This window comes from Ostrinia furnacalis, unplaced genomic scaffold, assembly GCF_004193835.3.
Source record: "Ostrinia furnacalis isolate ACB-3 unplaced genomic scaffold, ASM419383v2 OfSCF7481, whole genome shotgun sequence".
Classification (NCBI taxonomy): Eukaryota; Metazoa; Arthropoda; class Insecta; order Lepidoptera; family Crambidae; genus Ostrinia; species Ostrinia furnacalis.
In genome coordinates, this window is record NW_021137720.1 from 179,169 (window position 1) to 202,291 (window position 23,123).

At 40.2% G+C, this 23,123-nt stretch overlaps 1 protein-coding gene across 3 annotated transcripts in view; it reads left to right on the forward strand.

Moving 5' to 3' along the window:
* LOC114364869 (nuclear factor NF-kappa-B p105 subunit) overlaps window positions 1–19,932 on the forward strand; it is a 24,063-nt gene extending 4,131 nt beyond the window's left edge. The window contains exons 4-21 of one of the 3 annotated variants that reach the window (XR_003656884.1): window positions 198–330; window positions 669–773; window positions 3,968–4,079; window positions 4,361–4,551; window positions 7,371–7,423; window positions 7,562–7,627; window positions 8,183–8,423; window positions 9,830–9,873; window positions 9,960–10,025; window positions 10,103–10,237; window positions 11,763–11,872; window positions 12,075–12,250; window positions 12,717–12,854; window positions 13,306–13,484; window positions 15,446–15,556; window positions 16,283–16,456; window positions 17,210–17,490; window positions 18,956–19,932. Coding sequence is in view for 2 of the 3 variants with exons in the window: in XM_028321211.1 (XP_028177012.1) it covers window positions 198–330; window positions 669–773; window positions 3,968–4,079; window positions 4,361–4,551; window positions 7,371–7,423; window positions 7,562–7,627; window positions 8,183–8,423; window positions 9,830–9,873; window positions 9,960–10,025; window positions 10,103–10,237; window positions 11,763–11,872; window positions 12,075–12,250; window positions 12,717–12,854; window positions 13,306–13,484; window positions 15,446–15,556; window positions 16,283–16,456; window positions 17,210–17,377; window positions 18,956–19,057 (2,304 nt within the window). In the remaining variant the exon portion in view is untranslated. Of the gene's footprint in view, window positions 1–29; window positions 167–197; window positions 331–668; window positions 774–3,967; window positions 4,080–4,360; window positions 4,552–7,370; window positions 7,424–7,561; window positions 7,628–8,182; window positions 8,424–9,829; window positions 9,874–9,959; window positions 10,026–10,102; window positions 10,238–11,762; window positions 11,873–12,074; window positions 12,251–12,716; window positions 12,855–13,305; window positions 13,485–15,445; window positions 15,557–16,282; window positions 16,457–17,209; window positions 17,491–18,955 lie in introns of those variants that run through there. The other 2 variants (XM_028321211.1, XM_028321212.1) reach the window with 2 other exon arrangements.
* The last annotated feature ends 3,191 nt before the right edge of the window (window positions 19,933–23,123 follow it).

A 23,123-nucleotide genomic window follows, 5' to 3' on the forward strand; every position in this document is an offset into this window, starting at 1 on the left:
TGAAAAGCGCTTCAGAGTTCGGCTTAGTAGAGCCGGTGACGTTATGCGTACGCCCGCCTATCGCGGGACGTGCGCTTGCGCATACAACAAAACAAGAAGTTTCAAGTTTCGTGTTCAATATATTTGTTTTTAACGAGCCGATTGACAATGTACTATTGCAGATGCGGTAAGTGTTTATAATACTATTTCTCTTGTAGCTCCGCATGCATTGCGAGAACGAGGCGAAGAGTATAGATCTCAACATCGTGCGACTGAGGTTCAGCGCTCACGACCTCTTAACTAACAAAGAGATCTGCCCACCGGTGTTTTCAAAACCTATACACAACTTGAGTGAGTTTTGATATTTATAAATAAAAATACGTAGTCAAGCCACTTGCAATATTCATGAATCAATCATTATGTTTTCGAAGACTTCAAACAAACGACAAAGATGCATTTAAATTTTAAGTTACATATCTACAATTCCCATTTCCTTTTTTTTTCTCAATACGAGTATAATTAATATATTTTAGTTATTATAACTGCAGATGTAATAAAAGTCTATTTTATTCAGATGGAAATCCGTTCGTTGAATGATAGTGCTAATCTAAAATGACGCCATGGAACAATTTCTATGTTATGGTTTTCGAATTTCTATTTACCTTGTCATTCGTATGGTTTTTGAACAGAAAGTGCTGCCACCAATGATTTGAAGATCACCCGCGCGAGCCGCTCATGCGGACGCGCCAGCGGCAATGAAGATGTATTCTTGCTCGTGGAAAAAGTCAATAAAAGTAAGTTGGTCATCATCATCATCATCGTCAAATCATATAGTTGCCGCCCCGGAAAAAATCTCAAGTCACACTGTTTTAGGACATCTGATTACCCCTATCCTTCCAACGGTTCACACATTAGGTACCTACCTTTATTGTCAGAATAAAAGATTTCGGAACGACGATGAAGGAATCACTGCAATTTCACCGTTTTATCACAGAATAATAATAAGTACTACGTACAGAAGTTTTACTTCGCGAAGGTATTTAAAAAAATGTATGCTCAATGTCATTAACAATATGGTGTAATTTAGCTTGTCTCAAGAGTCAAGCAAGTTTGTCAAAAGTTTTGTTGACAAACGTCAGTGATCGGTACTGCGCCGAAGCTATAGGGCTGACTTCGGTAAAATGATGTGACGTGAGGTGCCAAACTGCAGAAAATGGCGGAGGAAATACATGATTTAGTATGAATTATCATGAATAATATTAACTACTTATTTACCTCTCAGTGTCTTCAGGCAACTTAAAAAAGTACATTCTGTGTTTTTATTATTATTTAGGCATTTTTTAAATACTGCACAGTATTAGTACACCATTTTTTTATTTTTTTCCATCATACACAAGAATACGCGTGCGTGAGTCAATGTTCGCTCGTATGTGAGGCCTTGTCGAATAGTACTCCTGTAGGGGGCAATCGTGCTTGTTTTGTTTTCGATGTAAACTCGCGGAGATGAACAGGCCTGGTTTTATCCGAAAGTCCTTACAAAGGTAAGAAGATGCAGACACAAACATGCAACTGAACCATACATTCCGAAATATACACGCTTACCTAGCTGATTTCTATAAACAAAAGGTAAAGATCACTACAGATGTTGACCATCTGTCTGGATGTAAACAAAAGATAAGAAAGCACTTTGTTTTTGGCTGCTAACTCCGTTCGCAATATCTGCATGGGATTTCTAAGAATCTTTTGACTGTTTATTTATTAAAAACAGTCAAACACCCGAACTCGTGCCGTGCGGGGACGGCCATAAAGAATACTCTTCCCCACCGCCAACAGGAGGCGTGTCGTAAGAGGCGACAAAATCCCTGCAGCACCGGACGGGCAGCAGCGTCTGCGTGCGAAACCTTACAAAAAACTGCGATCGCCAACCCGCCTGCCAAGCGTGGCGATTAAGGCAAATCCCCCCCATGGAGAGGAAATCCTTGGGGGAGGCCTTTGTCCAGCAGTGGACGTCTTTCGGCTGAGACGAACGAACCCGAACTCGGCGCTACATCCTAAGTCGCTAGAACCACATTAATTTTGCACTAAATTTAGGCTTTAGATTCAAGGGACTCAGATTGATGTTCGTAATAAACGAAATCCACTGAAGTTAAAAATAAACTATACAAAATTAGTTAAACAACAATAGATATTCTTAGTTAATCTAAAATTTCTCAGAAAACACCGGTTACAGAGTGACTTTATAGGATTCTTTTTCGCACGAGTCATAATAATGTAAGCGTTTCACTGTAGGAGCACGACCCTCTATATTTTTTCAGAAGCAAATGTAAGATTTAGCCTAACCCTCACTGGGAAGACAATGTTACACAATTTTAATCAACTGAAGACTTAATTAAGTGGTGGTGTTTCTAATGATAGAATCTCCCCATGATGTGAGACCATCGGGATTGTCTTTTTCTTCTGTGCCTGTTGTGTTGTACGACGTAGAAATCCTAAAATAAATATGTATGAAAAATATTTCGTTAGTTAACAGGCTAACAGCTGCAATTGCTTTAATAAACATTGGCTCTCAAACCGGTGTCCAGAAGCAATAATCGCGGCTTGTCACGTTCGTAAAGCTGATTACAATAGGTACTTATTGCAATTCAAACATTTGCTGTGCCAACGATAAGTCAGGTCCAGTTTTTAAAGCAATACAGTAAAAATAGTTTCTATAACCCAATATTGGTAGGATTTTAACTGTGTTACATCTACAATATTTATTTTTAAGTCCATATCTAAGGACTGCGTGATAACAGCTCGAGCCAGGTTTTAGACTGCAGAAATGGCACCCACTCTGCGTGTGTCCAATCATATTGTGTCATGCTGTAGGGTAGAACCCAGAACATGACGCTAAACGCTGGTATTCTGTGGGACCCATCTTGAAAAGAGCGTCACCAGTGATGCGTGAACATTGGCATAACAAAATAATATAAACTATTACGTATGTAACACATCAATAAAGTAAAATAAAATCTATACTTATGAACCTAGTTTTTTTTGGCTCACCGTACTGTCTGCTCGCTATTATGAGGCATACTTAACCGTATAACCAGGCCTGTTCATCTCCGCGAGTTTACATCGAAAACAAAACACGCACGATTGCCCCCTACAAGAGTACTATTCGACAAGGCCTCACATACGAGCGAACATTGACTCACGCACGCGTATTCTTGTGTATGATGGAAAAAAATAAAAAAATGGTGTACTAATACTGTGCAATATTTAACTGCCTAAATAATAATAAAAACACAGAATGTACTTTTTTAAGTTGCCTGAAGACACTGAGAGGTAAATAAGTAGTTAATATTATTCATGATAATTCATGCTAAATCATGTATTTCCTCCGCCATTTTCTGCAGTTTGGCACCTCACGTCACATCATTTTACCGAAGTCAGCCCTATAGCATCGGCGCAGTACCGATCACTGACGTTTGTCAACAAAACTTTTGACAAACTTGCTTGACTCTTGAGACAAGCTAAATTACACCATATTGTTAATGACATTGAGCATACATTTTTTTAAATACCTTCGCGAAGTAAAACTTCTGTAGGTACGTAGTACTTATTATTATTCTGTGGTATAACTCACTAGCACAACTGAACAGGAACTGTGCTCATTTATCTAAAAAAATGACGGGATAGATATGACAGGAATACAATCCATGATATTGTTCATCACAGTACAGATAAAATTGTATTACTAACCAATTAATTTTTGTAACAACTATTTGACAAACATTTAGTACAAACGGTTGATTGTTAGTTAATCTAAAAGTAGAATAAGGAAGTAAATGAAATCGACCACAATTTTGTATCCTTTTGTAATTTCAGTTGATTTTATTAGTATGCATGGTGACTGTATTGTTGATAATTTCTTCAGGCACACCTACTAACTACTTAGCTTACGGTGTAGAAATTAATAGAACTTTCGTGTTTCTTTCCATTCTAGAAAACGTTTTGGTCAGACTGTTTGAACTGAACGACAGTGGAGAGGTAGTTTGGACAGCAAATGGACGTTTCTTGCAGAGCGATGTACACCATCAATACGCTATTGTATTTAGGTATAGTACTTTTATAATATATTCTTTATTTTAACATTATTTTGCTCCAATAGCCACACCTTTGCCGCGAAACTTCTAATGTAGCAATTTTAACAGAGTATTTTCGCTGTCAAGGACGTCAACAAAACACCAAACTTTTTCTTGATATAGAACTTTATTTTGATTGACAGAGAGATTTGTTTTGCTTTCTCTAAATAATTTTAATAGGCAACAAACCAAAAATAATTTCCTTCGATTGACATGTAAATGTTGGTATCTTTCACCTCTTCTTCTGTCCACAGTACCCCCCCATACAAGGATAAAAACATAACGAGCGCCAAGAAGGTGTACATAGAACTAGTGCGGCCTTCCGATGGGCGCACGAGCGAGCCGAAGGAGTTCGAATACAAACCGGAGAAGTATGGCGGACGGTCTAACACACCCGGAAAGAAAAGGAAGGCGAATTCTCCATATTCATCCTACAGCTCATCGAGTAAGTTAAATTTCTTTTATCGCTATCTCTTTTTTAACAGCTAAGGACTGGACTGGAACTCGCTGCCTGCTGATGTCTTTCCTAGACACTGTAATCCGGGTCTCAAGGCGAGAGTGAATAGGCATTTCTGGGTAGGAATTTACAGGCGTTTTATTGTAAAAAGACCCTCTACACTCGTATTTCATTTGATTGTTCCTATGATGTCATTAAAGCTGGCAAAGAAACGAGTGAGGTAGAAACTTTGATTGTGAATAAGGATTGCCGGCGTTTTGCACCGGGCCGGCTAAAGATCGTCCCGTAAACAAATTGTGTGAGTAACTTGGAAGTGTGACCTAACATATTTTATCTGTGCCCGCGACTTCGTGCGCGTGAAAACCCCTTATCGCTTAGGGGTACGATAAATACTTTACGTCCTATTTCTCAGACCTGCTGAATATACACATACATAAGAATTGGCCAAACGGTTATGTTTATAGAGTATTTTTAAACAATTTGAGTCCCAATTCGCATATAAATCTAAATACATATATAAAACTGACTGACTGACATAGTGATCTATTAACGTTGTGGACGCCCTCTGCCCCATCTAGGGGACATAGGACCATAAGTCAAGTAAGTCAACGCACAGCCCCAACCACTAGACGGATCGAGCTGAAAGGCATGCAGGTAGATGTTATGACGTTGGCATCCGCTAAGAAAGGATTTTACGAAACTCCACCCCTAAGGGGGTAAAACGGGATCCACGCGTACGAAGTCGCGGGCAGCCGCTAGTCACTCCATAAATATGCAAAGCCGGAGACCATTCTTAGCACATTATTGTTTGTATTTATTTTTATGCAAAGAGTTTTGTTTAAAAACACTTTGCTTATCTAATTAGGTGCCAATGCCTTGGGGCATACGGTGCACATTTCTATCGAACATTTCTCAATGCTTTTTAAGGAGGTAACATAGCCTCGGTTCGACGGGAATCATCACAGGGCGATTCCGTGCTCTGTGGGAATCATGATCATGAATCATGTCATAATATTCGGTTCTTTTTGGAGAAAAAAGTCCCGTGGCCTGTTGTGGTTATTTTAATTGCAATTATTGGCAATTTGATGATTCGTTTTTGGATAATACCAATGAAGTTATATTTTAGAGCTTGTACGCATTTCTAACAGTTACTATCAAATTATTATGCCTTTTTTGTGGAGCCGACACTTCAAGAGCTTGCATTTGTCTTTGAAATTCCTTTGGATTTCAAGTGGCTCCAAAAAACATGTCACTTCACATGTAACATTAAGGCCCGTATTCACAAACGATGCTTGCTTAAGTGAATCAGCAAATCGAACGCACAGCCTTGAATGGAGCTCTGTGTTTTTTTTAAAGATTACTAGCAATTTGTATTGTACAAATTACTAATAGTCCCTTTAGCCCCTCGCGCCTCGTGGTAAGCTAAATAAGCTTGTGTTACGAGTGGGCGCACCACAATAGTCGAGCGGCGTTGGGATTCGGACCCGCGTTCCTCGGATCTCGAGTCGGCCAGTCCGACCACTTCACCGTTGGGATATCGTGGCTATTGGTTGTGGCTATTGATTAGTTCGTGTGTCACCCTGTGCGTCCACGCGCACTGGGACGCCTCATAATAATGTTTGTGAATACGGGCGTAAGTCTCAAGGACTCCGATAATTTACTGCAAGTTGAAACTTCAAATTTTTTTTTAAAGTTTTTTGGAAATATGAATCACCGTACGTTGTGATGAAGTGAATACGTGTGTATGGCATTGGGAAGAATAGTCATAAAAACTGTTGTTTTTTTATTATATTTCATACAAGCACTACTGATGAAAAAGACGATATTCATTTTTTATGAAATATTGAGTATAACATATTATCTACAGGGTGGAAACGATAAGTGATCTCACTCGATTATTTCTAAACTATACAAGATATCCAAAAACTGGTTACTGATCCTGAAAGTCCTTCACGAGCTCTATCCAACGATACCAATAATAGGTTACAAAATAAACTGGATCTATCGGAAAATTCAATGTTTCCAGCTTCTATACATTTAGTAAAACCACATAATATTAAAAACTATACAAGATATCCAAAAACGGGTTACTGATCCTGAAAGTGCTTCACGAGCTCTATCCAACGGTATCAATAATAAGTTACAAAATAAACTGGATCTATCCGAAAATTCAATGTTTCCAGTTTTTATACATTTAGTACTGCCACAGTCATGGCGCTCATGTCTTGATAATGTTATAGCAAGTAAAGCCTAAAACCAATGTTTTCCATGAATAATTTTAAATAAGAATGGAATTTACGAGTTCATTGTAAGTGTTTATTATGTAATTAAAAAAAAATTAACACTTCAAAATCTTCTAATATTGTGTGGCTGGCATACATTTAGTAGGGAGGTTGAAAACATTGAATTTTCGGATAGATCCAGTTAATTCTGTAACCTATTATTGGTACCGTTTGAAAGAGCTCGTGAAGCACTTTCAGGATCAGTAACCAGTTTTTCGAAATCTTGTATAGTTTATAAATAATCGAGTGAGATCACTTATCGTTTCCACCCTGTATAGGAGGTACTGTAGTAATTAGAACTTTATCGTCTTCTCATAAGCGCGAAAAGCAATCAATACTTGTTGAATGTGACATTTCCATTTATGTCGAGTGCTTTTACGTTAGCTAAACTATAGATCAATTTAATCTAAGTTACCCACCACATTTTTGTCTTTAGATCGAAAATCAAAACATAATGTCAATCTGCATTTACCGTTAAGGGTTAACAGCAATTACTGTTTTAAATTACATAATTTGCTCTTTCAGATTCCCTCAAAAGCAACGGCGAAGTGCCAGCTACCGTTCTATTGTACATGAATGTGAGTGTTGTTTTATTAATAGAAATATAATATTATTCGTCATGTACCTAACGTTCCTGCGATATAAGTTTCAGTGACGCACCAGTTAAATTAATAATTGCATTGATAATTAATTGCATAAATATTTCTATGTTGCAGCAACACGCCAATGAAAATGCTAATGATAATCTGGTTCATGACGTGCAGATGTGTACTATACCTCAGGTAATTGTTTACTATTTTAAATTAATAAATTTCGGTGTAGTGATATACGGGACCTAGGATATGTACCTGAGTTAGGTCCTTAGGCGCAAAGTTAGCTAAAAGTTTTATTTCATTTTATTTTATAAAACACATGACAAATTACAATTTTCAAAAAAATATTTTAACTAAATCATTTTGCTTAGATCTAGATTGTTCAGATTCAATTTACGGGAATCATACATTTTCTTGTTAGTAATATAAAATTGTTTTTGATTAAGACAAACGCTACTTGTTTATTTATTTAATATTCGTTACGCTTACACACAAAAACTACTGAACAGATTTTGAGAACACATAGTTTAAGACGCAGAGAAACACATTAGTTCTTATCCCGGTTTTCAAAAGGCGTGCATCCCGCGTGCGATAACTTTCTGTGACACACTGAAATTAACGCGGTCCAAGTCGTGTGTAAAAGTTACGGGACTTTTCCCACTTCGTCCCCAACACTGCTACACCTATGTAGCCAAGATCTACAGGATTTCTTAAAAGTTATTAACATTATTGTCAAAATTCCAGCTGCCTCAAATACCGCACGCGTCGCCTAGTAGCTCAAGCGACCTCGGCGAAGCGATACTATACGGAATGCGCGCGGAAGGCAGTCCCTCCACCCAGTTCTATGATAGCCCCATGATGCCTCAAGGTGTGGCTGACCCACCAGACCTACAGCTGAACTCTACGGAACTGGATCGCCTCTTAAAAGACAACCCCAGCATCCCGGCTGAAGAAAAGGAACGCTTCTGCAAAGCTGACTGGTCTGGTAAGTAAGAAAAAAGTTTGAGTTTTTTTTTTATGCATAACAAGCAGCGGTATTTGACAATCGCACCTGGTGTTAAGTGGGATGCAGTCTAGGATGATACATATCTGCCCTGTTAGTTATCTCGCCTATTAACTCCGAAGGACGGATCAATCTGCTGACTGGTATGGTAACATAAAATGAGCTGGAAGAATGTATGAACTCTAGTATCTCACGATCGCGCGATTCGAATCGCTCGAGTAAAAATGCGTTATCTTCACCAGCTTAAAGAGTCATATCGCCTGGTTGCGCTATTTAATCGCTTCCAAACGACGAATCACCCTGCCGATTAGTCTGGTAAGTTTGAAAGAAACTCCCCGTTAGTAAATACCCCGCGCGTCTCTGAGTAGCTTTAGTAAACTCGATGAGGTCATATTATACGGTTGCCCCTCCATGCCAAGCTTCCAAACGAATGGCCAGTTGCTTTATAAAAGTCACATGTCTTTATTTTTTGAAAGTTTAGAAAGCAATTACATACGTGTTTTGTAAATATGTTTAAAACTGTTTTTGCAAATAAGTAGGTATAGCCACAGAATAATAATAAGTACTACGTACAGAAGTTTAACTTCGCGAAGGTATTTAAAAAAATGTATACTCAATGTCATTAACAATATGGTGTAATTTAGCCTGTCTCAAGAGTCGAGCACCATTTTGTTGACAAACGTCAGTGATCGGCACTGCGCCGAATGGCGCCGAAGCTAGAGGGCTGACTTCGGTAAAATGATGTGACGTGAGGTGCCAAACTGCGGAAAATGGCGGGGGAAATACATGATTTAGCATGAATTATCATGAATAATATTAACTACTTATTTACCTCTCAGTGTCTTGAGGCAACTTAAAAAAGTACATTCTGTGTATTTATTAATATTTAGGCAGTTAAATACTGCACAGTATTTAGTACACCATTTTCTTTATTTTCTTCCATCATACACAAAAATACGCCTGCGCGAGTCAATGTTCGCTCGTATGTGAGGTGAGGCCTTGTCGAATAGTATCCTGTAGGTGGGCCATCGTGCGTGTTTTGTTTTCGATGTAAACTCGCGGAGATGAACAGGCCTGGTATAGCTCAAATAATGGACGACAGTTCTTAGTACAAATGTATCACAACAGAAAGCTTGGCCGCCTTTTTACTTGTATGTTTTTGAAAATGACCTTCCATAACACGTAGTTTTAGGGAATCTATACGTCATATGTCTATGACCGGTATTATGCAAGTATTTTGACTTTCATAGTTTCAGTTGTGAACCATTTTGTAGATTATCTTATCTTTTGGCAATAAACATTGTGAACTATATCGCGGGGAATCACATTTTAATCAGTACCTAGTTCATATTTTTATGCGGTTAAACGAATTTTATCCTTGTTTACAGAATATCTAAAGTTCACCGACAGTGTGACGGACATCGGAGAAACAGTGAGTATTTACTTAAGTGATAAATAATGACAGATTTCAAATGCTACCTGTATAATTCCTAATGATAAATCTTTTTTTATTTACAGCACGGCTCATCCTACAGTATAGATATCGTGCGTTCTTTGTTGTCTAGTGACTCCGGGAAAGGAAACGTAAGTTTTATTGATTAAAAAATATTCAAATAACTTGTTTTATTCTACATAAACTTATATTTGAATGTATCTATCAGAGCTCAAATGAAACGGGATCAAAGCAACGAATTGGTGAAAAGGAAGAAAAGATATCAAATCCCGTGGACAAACCCAAAGGCATTGGTGAATATACTGCTTTCTACAAAGCAGAGGATGGGGCTGAAGTGAAAAAGGTAAAGGACAACAACAATAAATACAAACGACACTGTGAAATCTTGTCTAGTTGTTATAGCTATTTTAGAAATATTCTAGAAACTCCTTAGTTTATTCCTATTTTTTGTTATCTTATTGTTGTTCCTAATACTATTTAAAGTTAAACAGGTTGTGCTATACAGAACTGTTTTATATTTTAACGGTAATTCTACTTCACTCACTACACATAAAGCATAATATGCTTAGTACAGAGACTTCTAGTCTAATATTGATAGTATTCAGAAATAATTATAGTTTTACTTACATAAATTACTCATTTACAAGCTTTCATTTAACTTGCAATGTGCAATACTCGGTATTGTATTATTTTAAATATGACCCTCGCTCCAAGATGGCGGATTACATATTGGGTACATGGGTATCTAAGAAAGGGTTTGAAAAATAAAGTTTTAAATATCACACTAAATTCAATATTAAAGCTTGTTTTTAAAATTATTTGTTACGTTTAGTAGACAAGCTGTAAAGTCTCAGACCTTACAGCTTGCTCGAACTGTGTCGGAATTTTCAGGTATATCATCTACATATGATATCGTTAGTTGATGGCAGTGTCGTGCTTATGCCAAAATATATTGTTGAGTAGTTCTTCATTAACTCTTGGCACACTTATTTATCAACTTTGCAAGACATTTACTATTGATCTACGTACAGTACATGATCACTATGATATAGTTACGACAGCATACTTTTTGTGACATTATCTGTATGACGGACCAAATAGAATTTCTAATTCATTAAAGTTCAGACAAACCAACGCGATCACACGCGATCAGCCGACGTGCAGCGATGGCGATCAGACTTAAATGCATCGATCGCTATCGCTGCACGTCGGCTGTTCGCGTGTGATCGAGTTGGTTTGTCTGAACCTTAATGAATTAGAAATTCTTTTTTGACTGAACCTTTACCGAGTCGTCATCCCATTCCGCACGCCAACGCAATGAATACGTAATGTGAATTTCTCGCCCACCCATGCTTTCTATCTGTAATAACTGCCAAATCTTGATCAAAATTCAACAAAAACAAAGGATAATGCCAAAGTAAGGTGTACGGATTGCAGTACAGTTAAGTTCAACATAGCGCGTGTTATTATGATGCCACAATCGCGAGATCTTATGCGTAGTACTCATATATCGATTATTTTTCGTAAGTAAATAAAATTCAAAACAAAACTCTTTTTTTCTCTTAACTCCAGGGATAGACTTTAGTGCGCTCCGGTTTACACAATACATTATTTTTGGCCTGAGGAACAAATGCACTATGGTTTCATTCTGGGCGGCACTTGTTCCAACTTCCATACATGGATTGGCACTATCCTTTCACTTCATTTCATATTATGTATCACAAAAGTACACTATCGTAACTATATCATAGTGATCATGTACTGTAAGTAGATCAATAGTAGATGTCTTGTGAAGTTGATAGGCAAGTGGTTTATTAGTTAAGCGGAAATATTCAAAATTATGTTTTGTCATGGTTACGTCATTTTAGCTGGTTAAGGAGTTGTGCGAGATGATAAGGGACAAATCAAATGTCAAGAGGCCAATAGTCAAAGAGAAACTTGAAAGGCTCTTCAAAATGAGGCTGTCCAATGGAGACACGTAAGTATTTTTAAAGAATAAAATATATGACAAAAATAGACTTAAAAATTAAATGTTTAATTTTTTTTTTCAAATGTCATTTTTCCGAAGTTGGCAACATTTTATCACTTGAAAAAAGTTTTATTTGTAAAAACGTTGGGGTAACCTGTAATTTTTTTATCTATGCGTTATGTTTGCATTCTTAACCTATGCGTTGTTTTAGGTTTCTCCATATGACATTGTGCAGCAAGCAGCCAAGCCTGGATTACATTGTCAAGCTCATCCATAGTATGAAGATGCCCCATTTGCTCAATTTGACGAACAATCAGTCGCAAACTATTCTACATTTAGCCGTGGTGTATGATATGCCGAAAACCGTGTCTTTCCTTGTATCTAAAGGTAAGTTCATCATCTCAAATCTAGTAGGAATTTAAATATTGTTCTATATTGGACTTTTACTAAATGCTGGAGGAAGGAAGGAGTTGGTAAACCTAGAAAAAAAAACATTGTTCCAAAATGAATTCATAAATCATATTTTATAAAACTGGGAATTAAATAAAGTGTGCGCTCGGTTGAAGCATCCCTCATGCCCCGAAAAAAGCGGTATATTCCATTTTGATCACCTGGATTTGATCACCTAAGGGTGATCAAAGGACACCAAAATGTCGCTTGCAGTCCATTTTGATCACCTGGGTGATGAAATCCAGATGATTAAAGTGGAATAGACCAAAAATGGGACACTATACTAACTTTGAACAGAAAAATGTGACGACCTGCTTTATCTAATAGTACTTACATTAATGCTTCATTGGTTACTGTATACTAATTATTAATTAATAATAATGCATGATCATGTATTGTCCAGGGTGCAACCCAATGATCGAGGACAGCGAAGGCAACAACGTGATACATTACGCCGTGATTTACCAGAACTCTTTGGAACCACTACTCACTGCGCTCAAGAGCAATAACGTACCGTACGATCTCGACGCTTGCAACAACGGTAAGTTATAACTTGTAGCCCATTGTAAGAACGTCAGTTGATAGGTGAAATCTAGTTCTTTATTCCAATAAATAATAATTTTATTCACGAGTATGTATATTAATGAGTTTACGTTAGGTGTGTTCGCTAGAGAGTCTAAAAAGTATGACCATTTTAGTTCTTGGAAGTATCCGCTAGGGGCGCTGTGCAATCTGTAATACATTGAGTGTCATTTTTTACGCAGTCGGTAGCGAGCACACCTAACGTAAACTCATGGTAAGCACAATGAACTGAAGTCGAATTCTATTTTAGTGAGTTTGGGTCGTTTGGTAATCGTTGTTTAGAGCAATTTATTTGTTTGGGTTAAACTGGATGTAAGTGGCCAGGAACAGAAGTCGGTGGCAGGTTGAAGACGAGGCGAAGACGAACCCGAAATGCTAAGGAAAGATAGATAGATTTATTTGGTTTGCAGAGAAACAAACGCCCCTGCACTTGGCGGTCATATACAAGAGCGACGAGAGCGCTCGCATACTTCTGGCAGGCGGAGCCGGCTGTGGGACACGCGACGCTGCGGGACGCACGGCCCTACACTTGGCCGCGTTAGACGATTGCCTGCCCGTCGCCGCGCTGCTGCTGGGACACATGCACCCGGTGAGTATAGAGCGCTCGCATGCTGCTGGCGAGCGGGACGGGACGGGACGCGGGACACTGCACCTGGCCGCGTTAGACGACTGCCTGCCCGTCGCCGCGCTGCTGCTGGGACACATGCACCCGGTGAGTATAGAGCGCTCGCTTACTGCTGGCGAGCGGGACGGGACGGGACGCGGGACACTGCACCTGGCCGCGTTAGACGACTGCCTGCCCGTCGCCGCGCTGCTGCTGGGACACATGCACCCGGTGAGTATAGAGCGCTCGCTTACTGCTGGCGAGCGGGACGGGACGGGACGCGGGACACTGCACCTGGCCGCGTTAGACGACTGCCTGCCCGTCGCCGCGCTGCTGCTGGGACACATGCACCCGGTGAGTATAGAGCGCTCGCTTACTGCTGGCGAGCGGGACGGGACGGGACGCGGGACACTGCACCTGGCCGCGTTAGACGACTGCCTGCCCGTCGCCGCGCTGCTGCTGGGACACATGCACCCGGTGAGTATAGAGCGCTCGCTTACTGCTGGCGAGCGGGACGGGACGGGACGCGGGACACTGCACCTGGCCGCGTTAGACGACTGCCTGCCCGTCGCCGCGCTGCTGCTGGGACACATGCACCCGGTGAGTATAGAGCGCTCGCTTACTGCTGGCGAGCGGGACGGGACGGGACGCGGGACACTGCACCTGGCCGCGTTAGACGACTGCCTGCCCGTCGCCGCGCTGCTGCTGGGACACATGCACCCGGTGAGTATAGAGCGCTCGCTTACTGCTGGCGAGCGGGACGGGACGGGACGCGGGACACTGCACCTGGCCGCGTTAGACGACTGCCTGCCCGTCGCCGCGCTGCTGCTGGGACACATGCACCCGGTGAGTATAGAGCGCTCGCTTACTGCTGGCGAGCGGGACGGGACGGGACGCGGGACACTGCACCTGGCCGCGTTAGACGACTGCCTGCCCGTCGCCGCGCTGCTGCTGGGACACATGCATCCGGTTAGTACATCTTTCTTTGGCCATATTACATGTGTAGACGTCGCTTCTGTTGAACGACTTATCGTGCAGGGGAAGGTTGAGGGCACAAGAGCGCGCGGCTGGTCGCCCATGCGCTGGACTGACCAGGTCAAAACCGCACTCAATAGTCCACTCCACGAGTGCACAAGAAAGGCTGCAGTACGGGAGGAATGGCGACGGATTGTGAAGCTTGCCACCGGACCGGGTGTAACGACCACGACCAGGTCCAAAATCAAAATCAAAAATATTTATTCAGTTTAGACCACTAGTGGCACTCATACTCTGGCAAGAGTGTAGCGACGAAGAAGAAGAAGTACATCTTTTCCAGTTCTCAAACACATGGCTACTCAGTTCCGTACAGTAGAATCTAAATATAAGCGAAAGGTCACTGCTCACTGACTGACTCACTCATCACGAAATCTCAGAAACTACAAGTGCTAGGAGTCTCAAATTTTGCATGAGGGTTCCTTTTAGAACGTAGGTACTCACCAAGACAGGATTTTGCAAAATTCAACCTCTAAGAGGGTAAAAAGAGGTCCACGCGTACGAAGTCGTGGGCGGCCGCTAGTAGACTATAAAATTACTGATCTAACATGCAAGAAGTAAGAACTATTTATTAGTCTAAACAAATAAAGAAAATTTTGACTTTGACTTTGCAGAATGTCTAAAGTTATATGGCAGTGGACAGCCACATGGCTTGTAGAACTGATGGCCGTTGGAGCAGTAAAGCTCTCCAATTAGACCAGTCAAGGAAGACGTAGTACTGGCAACTCGGTAGACTGATGAACAAGTATCATTAGGTCACAGGAAGCGCAGAACCGATTGTTGTGAAAATCCTTGGGAGAGGAAGGTCTTTGTCCATCGGTGCACGTTTTTCGGCTGAGAAAATAGTATAAAGGTTGCTTCTTTTATATTGGCATTTTTGTGTCAATTCAATTCTAATTAAACAATTGTTGCAGGGTGAAGTGGACGCCATCAACGGGAGCGGCTACACAGCGTTACAAGCTGCTTGCGACGGCGAGATGAGAGAGAACACTCTCGCCATGGTCGAGCTGCTGCTTGAGAAGGGAGTAAGTTGACAATTGGCTGTCAAAGATGCACGTCACTGGCCATTGCATCGTAACTGTTTTACCAATACTAGTAACTTTTTAAATAAGTGGTTGAATCATAAAGGTAAATATTCCTTCGGAATAGAGCAACAACCACGAGCTGTCAAACAAAAGCGATTTTATGGTGTCACTGGATGTCATTTGTGTGTCAGTTTTCAGGATTAGTACACTGTTTTGTAATCAATCACTGAACTAGTCACCACGTTTCTGAAGCACTATTTCTCATAAACATCCACGATTTCACTCACGTAAAATTTGAAAAATCTCATTAGTCAGACCTCAAATTTTTTGCGTGCCAATTAGTGCTAACGAACTGTCAAATAGTAGCAAAAAATTACTCTGATGGTTCTGTTACGTCGCATCACGCATATCTTTTTATCACATAGTGTTGCTGCTAGTGACATCTCGCACAAGTCCTTTGTTGCTCTATTCCGCTTGGTATATTAACTTTATGGGTTGAATGAACTTACCTTTACTTCACCATCGCATTGGGTTAATCCTTATTTTATCCTTATTGGGTGCCTTTTTGGCACAAAAATATGCGTGTATAGTTTTAAGTCCCTTTGTTCTGTTTTTTATTTTTTCTTTTTGTGTCAAATAAAGTTTTTCTTATCTTGTCTTATCTCAATCCTGTCATGTCAAAAAGTTTGTAATTAAATAAATTAATATACCTACGTGTGTTCATAGGCAAACCCGCTGAAGCGCGAAGAATACGGCGCCTCAGCGTGGCAGCTTGCCATAGACAAGCCGGCTGTGCGTGACGCGATGCGCGCGCGCGTGCCCGAGCCCCCGCTAGACGACGACGTCAAGTCCGAGCCCGACGACGAGCCCGAAGACGAGTTCGAGTCCGCGGACGAAGGCGTGAGTCATTGTACCTATACTTACTTACTCTATAGCTGGCCATAGACAAGCCGGCGGTGCCCGGCCCTCGCTAGACGACGACGTCAAGTCCGAGCCCGAAGAAGAGTTCGAGTCCGCGGACGAAGGCGTGAGTCATTGTACCTATACTTACTTACTCTATAGCTGGCCATAGACAAGCCGGCGGTGCCCGAGTCCCCGCTCGACGACGACGTCAAGTCCGAGCCCGACGACGAGCCCGAAGACGAAGGCGTGAGTCATTGCATCACTTCTACTCTATAGTCAGCTGGCCATGGACAAGCCGATAAGAGGGCGTTAGTCATTAAGCCACACTATCTCCAGTATCTCCAGGTCACCTAGATACATTCCATAGCAGCTGTAATAGACATTTAGGTACATACATTTACCAATTTTGGTGATAAATAAGCATTTTGTATTAGTTTTTGTATAACGCCTAAACAAAAACAAAGGGTAATATTTTGGTGTTATACATAGATTTCGAATATAAAAAATATATAATTTAACTAATTAAGACATGACAAAAAAACTGAGGTATGTCTCGTTTCTGTCGGGTCTGGGTTTTTTTTGTATGGGGCGTGACCGTTCTTCTTTCAAGTTTTCCATTTTTAAAACCGGTATCAGAACATCCCGATCTCGCTCTTATCGCATCTCCTTCTTTATCCATCTCGCACATAGTTTTTATTGATTTTATTTATTGTACTACTTGATTCAATAGTTTCTATCGTTCCTTGGCAGGAGGCATGCGGCCTGTCAGACCTGCCTCTATACGTGGAGGAGCTATCGCGCGCGCTGGACGCCAGCGGCGGCTGGAGGGCGCTGGCGTCACACCTGGAACTAGAGGCGCTGCACTCCTGGTACTCCAACACGCGCAGCCCGGCGCGCACGCTGCTCTACCACGTCAAGGTACCGACGCTACAGCGGCTGCAGGCGCTGGCTCGCACCTGGAACTAGAGGCGCTGCACTCCTGGTACTCCAACACGCGCAGCCCGGCGCGCACGCTGCTCTACCACGTCAAGGTACCGACGCTACAGCGGCTGCAGGCGCTGGCTCGCACCTGCAAGGTACCGACGCTACAGCGGCTGCAGGCGCTGGCTCGCACCTGGAACTAGAGGCGCTGCACTCCTGGTACTCCAACACACGCAGCCCGGCGCGCACGCTGCTCTACCACGTCAAGGTACCGACGCTACAGCGGCTGCAGGCGCTGGCTCGCACCTGGAACTAGAGGCGCTGCACTCCTGGTACTCCGACCGAGACAAGTGACCAAGACGGGAGACCGCGACCGTTACTTGACTTATATGCCAAGTAGCTGCAATGTAACGGGTATAAGCAGGCCTGTTCATCTCCGCGAGTTTACATCGAAAACAAAACACGCACGATGGCCCACCTACAGGACACTATTCGACAAGGCCTCACATACGAGCGAACATTGACTCACGCACGCGTATTCTTGTGTATGATGGAAGAAAATAAAGAAAATGGTGTACTAAATACTGTGCAGTATTTAACTGCCTAAATAATAATAAAAACACAGAATGTACTTTTTTAAGTTGCCTCAAGACACTTGAGAAGTAAATAAGTAGTTAATATTATTCATGATAATTCATGCTAAATCATGTATTTCCTCCGTCATTTTCCGCAGTTTGGCACCTCACGTCACATCGTTTTACCGAAGTCAGCCCTATAGCTTCGGCGCAGTGCCGATCACTGACGTTTGTCAACAAAATGGTGCTTGACTCTTGAGACAGGCTAAATTACACCATATTGTTAATGACATTGAGCATACATTTTTTTAAATACCTTCGCGAAGTAAAACTTCTGTACGTAGTACTTATTATTATTCTGTGGTATATGCAAGTTTGTAAGCGAGACAGCAGACAGAGATTTATGCCCGTTTTCACCATCAATCGCTAATTTTTATGTGACCCCTATGGTAACATAAAAAATGCATTTTGTTTTCACAGGAGTCACTTAAAATTACTCATAGATGATGAAAACTGGCATAAATCACATAACGGTAGCGCTCTCCTGCCCCTGTCGCTTGTCTCATGCGCGGCGCAAACCGCTACGCCGATCTACGCTAAGATCTGAGGAACGCTGGTTTGAATGAGGGCTATCGTTTTAGCGCTCACCAGTTAGCGCCACTGTAGAGTAAGGTCCTGTCACTTGCTAGTAGTGAAGACAGTGCCACCAACTGGTGAGCGCGAAAGTGGTAGGAGGACTATCGTATTTGCACTCATCAAGATGGCGCCACTGTAGAGTAAGGTCCTGTCAATCGCCAGGGGTGCCAACTGTTAAGTATAAAAACGATAGCCCTCATTACGCAACCATCACTATCAGTTATCTACATGAAGTACCTAGTCAGTTCACGAGCAGATAAGCTTCCTACTCCACGTTCGCGAACATGGTTTTCTTTTGAAAACCAGTCTACTTCATAGCTCAATTTTATTGTGTTCAATACTAATATTTTTTTAATTATTTCAGGAGTGCGGAGAAAATAATGTAACGTCGAGGACTCTAGCTCTGGTTCTTGAGAAGATAGGCCAGAATGAAGCAGCAAAAATTATTAGAAAATACTGTGACTAGTGCGTGGCCAAAGACCTCTGTATTGTATAAGTTTTAGATTTTTATGACTCAAATTGGTTGCCAGAATGTGAACTGTACGTAATACAAGTCAGAACGACTATTCGCCTCTTGATTTATTTGATTTATTTTTTTTAAACACTAGTATAATGTTGCTTATTTCATTATGTTAGTTTTATTGCAAGTTTCAGTTTACCACTTTGCTACTATATAAGGTAAACATATAGTTTCGTTATTATGTTAGTTCGTGCTAATTGTAGAACTTTTCCTTTTTCTTTCAATCTATAACGCAAGGAATGGCTTACCTATGTACAATGCCAATTTATAGAATAAGTTTAATGTAAAAGGTTCCCGTAGATATTTAATAAAATAACTGCCACATTTATACAATGTTAAAAACGACGCTGCTGGCTTTTGCCAAAGGCTAAACTGAAAAGCCTTAAATGGTTTACTTACTGACAAACAAAACTATTCGAACGGACAGATTTCATACTGATACGATACTACTTAATTATTGATTAGTCTCGAGCAACATTTATAACGTAATTTGAATACGATATCTTGGCTCTGGAAATTCTGTGATAACAATTCAATTTATCAAAGCAATACTTTGACAAGGCCACATTTGATCGATTATACTCGCTATATTTTGCAAATAATTGTTTTACCGAACTGCATTTATAAGAGTGTATGAGCTCTAAAACCATTTACAAAATACTACACAACTAAGGCTGCTGTTAAAAAAATATAGTAAAAAAAGTTCAGTGTGATATGTGTTGTTGTTGTGTTGTTCTTGCAAGTTCGTGGTTAATTTCATTCTGTAGTTGTAGTTAGTAGGCCCCTACTTAAGTTTCTACATTTCGCACTTTATAGATAGGTACTTAAAATAAAGGTATGACTTCGTAGTCTACTCCACTCAGCAGCAGCAGACTAGTCGTCGCGACATTACTGGTTTCTAAGTGCTTCTGTTGCTAGCGATATATCATCTAAAGCCTGGTCCGTGAGCACGTAGAATTTTGTCCAATGATCGCTCGCGCGTAATTATGTTGCTGTCGCGCTCGCACACTCACTGCGGGCGCCCGTCGCACAGTCGCGACAGCAATATAATTACGCGCGAGCGATAAGGATGGGTAGCTTGGGGTCATTGGACAAAATTCTACGTGCTCACGGACCAGGCTTTAGCTAGAGGTATTTCATAGAACTATCGGAACCAGTGCGTCTCGGCGACGTGTCGCTTGCTGTAAGTTGCTGTGTGTAGCTGACTTCAAACTTGTGCCTTTATCTTTTATTTTATGACTAAGTATTTGACGTATCATGACTACGTATTCGATTCCAATAATCAATTTTATCGAACTCGATTTAACGATTGTTCGATGTCTCTATACACACTACTCATTTTTATGAATAAATCTTAGATTCAAGGCGGGTGAGGTGGAGCTTTGTTTCATACATTTTAGGCGTCCGATGGCCTATATCTAAATATGACAAAAATGTTGAAAATTCTGCTCTGATCCAGCTCAGTCTTAGGGTGCGTCCATACATGTTATCTTACATAGCCTTTAGTGGAAAAATAAGGTTACATAAAAAATCATACGCAGTCCTTGTCATTTTTTAAAAAATGTATAAAATAGGGCATTCCTTTTCATTTTATACAAAGAAAAAATAGTAGATTTAGAAGAAAAAAATATACATAAAAATGATTGATTAAGCTATAGGTATAGGTAGTGAGGGTTTATGGGCATTTTGGAATCGAGTTCAATAATAGGATAGGACATAATTTTTAATGAATCACTGTCGCAGAATGTTTATGCCTTTTATAGTAATGTATCAAGTGCCTCTTTATTATTAAAATAAACTATATTATATCAATTAGCAATAATAAAAAAAAAACATTATTATGTAGGTAATCAATTTCTATTTTATTAAAATTGTTAAGTGAGAAATGATAAGCATTTTACCAACCTTGTTGAATATTGTTGTGACATATATGAAAATAAATTTATATTCTATTTTTATTGATGTGTTTTAATTCCATAGTCCTTTAAATATTTAATTACTTTAATCTATTGTCCCAAATTGGATAACTATTTTTTTATGTCTGACAAACCATCTATACCATATTAATATTATAAATGCGAAAGTAACTCTGTCTGTCTGTCTTGCTTTCACGCCTAAACCACTGAACCGATTTTGATGAAATCCCGGTTTTTGAAACAAGGACGCGCGCCATAAAGTTTTTCTGTAACAGATAAAATTCCACGCGGAAAGCTAGTCTGTTATAAAAACAATCGTTTTTAGGATTTTGTCACTACTTTGTCAATAGTCGTCGATCCACCTTGTAGGTGGACGTCCTACGCTGCGTTTTCCAGTACGTGGCCTCCACTTCAGAACCTTGCTGCCCCATCGGCCGTCAGTTCTGCGTTACCTACAATATGCCCTGCCCATTGCCACTCCAGCTTGCTAATCCGTTGCTATGTAGGCGATCGGATCTCCTCATTTGTGATTCAATATCTTAAACACGCCGAGCATAGCCCTCTCCATAACACCTGCACCTTTTTTTTTTCGTCAGGAAATGCATGAAATTGCATACCTACCCACTGGCTCGGGGGAACCAGTGGGTTATGTAAGGCTCTCCCTGCCAGATGGGCAGGGCCTACTCACTAAAACCTGACGGTGTCCTCCCGAAGTCTTTGGGACGGTGCTGCGAGTTATTGTCCGAGCTAGACAGCCTAGTAGACATTCTTTCGCGGCTCCGCCCCAGACTGTGGCTCGCTCTGTTTGAGATAACACCTACACCTACGTTGAGCTTCTTCATAAATAAAGGTAGCTGTATGCAGACCCTACCAACCTGGCTTTAATATAAAAATCATTTAAGGAGGCCTATGTCATTTATTTATTAATTAATGAAAGATAGAGCAAAGAAGCATGAATTAATAATTCCTTTTAAAGCAAGTAAATTATTATTAATAATTTAACTTTGCTATAAAATAGGATAAAAAATCTCTATTATGTTAAAAACTAAACATACTCAACCGAATTGAGGACCCATAGAAGTATTTAAATTATCTGAGTTTTTAATTTTTTAGTTCACTGTAAATTAATTGTAAATAACTGTACATAAATAAATGAGCATTAACATAAGAATACTCTGAGGACCAAAATTTTAGACAAAATCCTTTTTTTTAGCTCACCCTTAAATTATAATAAAGCTTGTTCACAGAGCTTGCCTTTAACGGTTCTTCCCCTGATTTAGTATGATTAAAATGCGTAATAAAAAAATGTTACCAGCTTAACATCACACTCCCTAAAATAGGGTAAATTCGTAATACCCTACATTCGGTTCACAATACACAATATTAATAAAATTGTTATGTTCAATCAAGATTCAACTAAGAATTGAACAGATTAAACCTATAAGATTTGCGAAAAAAAATATGTAAATACTGCGATGAGAGTATATTTTATTATTATGTATATTTTTTTATAAAATATCGATAGAGTTCTACCAACTTATTGTTTTTGGTTCCACTGAATGTTTAACAGGATGTAATTTTTAAACTTGACCAAACATTATACAGGTTCATTTTACTACTCACATAGAACTACTTCTACAGGACCAGTATTAAATTCTCTAAAAAATTAAAGTTTATTGATTAAATCATTGATTACCTACTGATCACAGAGCACGTATTACGTTACGTATGATGACAATTTGTATGGATGGAGATGGAGACCAACATTATTTTTTAACTAGCGCTTCTTTTTACATATGATGGACAATTTGTATATTTACATAGCAACACCGAACTGACATTAGCTAGCAAGATTGCCGTGGCGGGCTTTTTGAGAGTTGGGCGTAGTTAAATTTTCTCGTATTTTATTTTAATAAATAATTGTGTAGAAAGTTGTAAATATCGCAAAAACTGGCGATTATTCCACCGGGANGGGCGAACGCGGGGAGGTGTGCGAGGAAGAGTCGCATTCCAGCCAGCCTTGATCGGGTTATACTACATTTAATGCATGGGCATTTACTTATTACAGTAGGTATTTGGGTGAACACCACTTAATT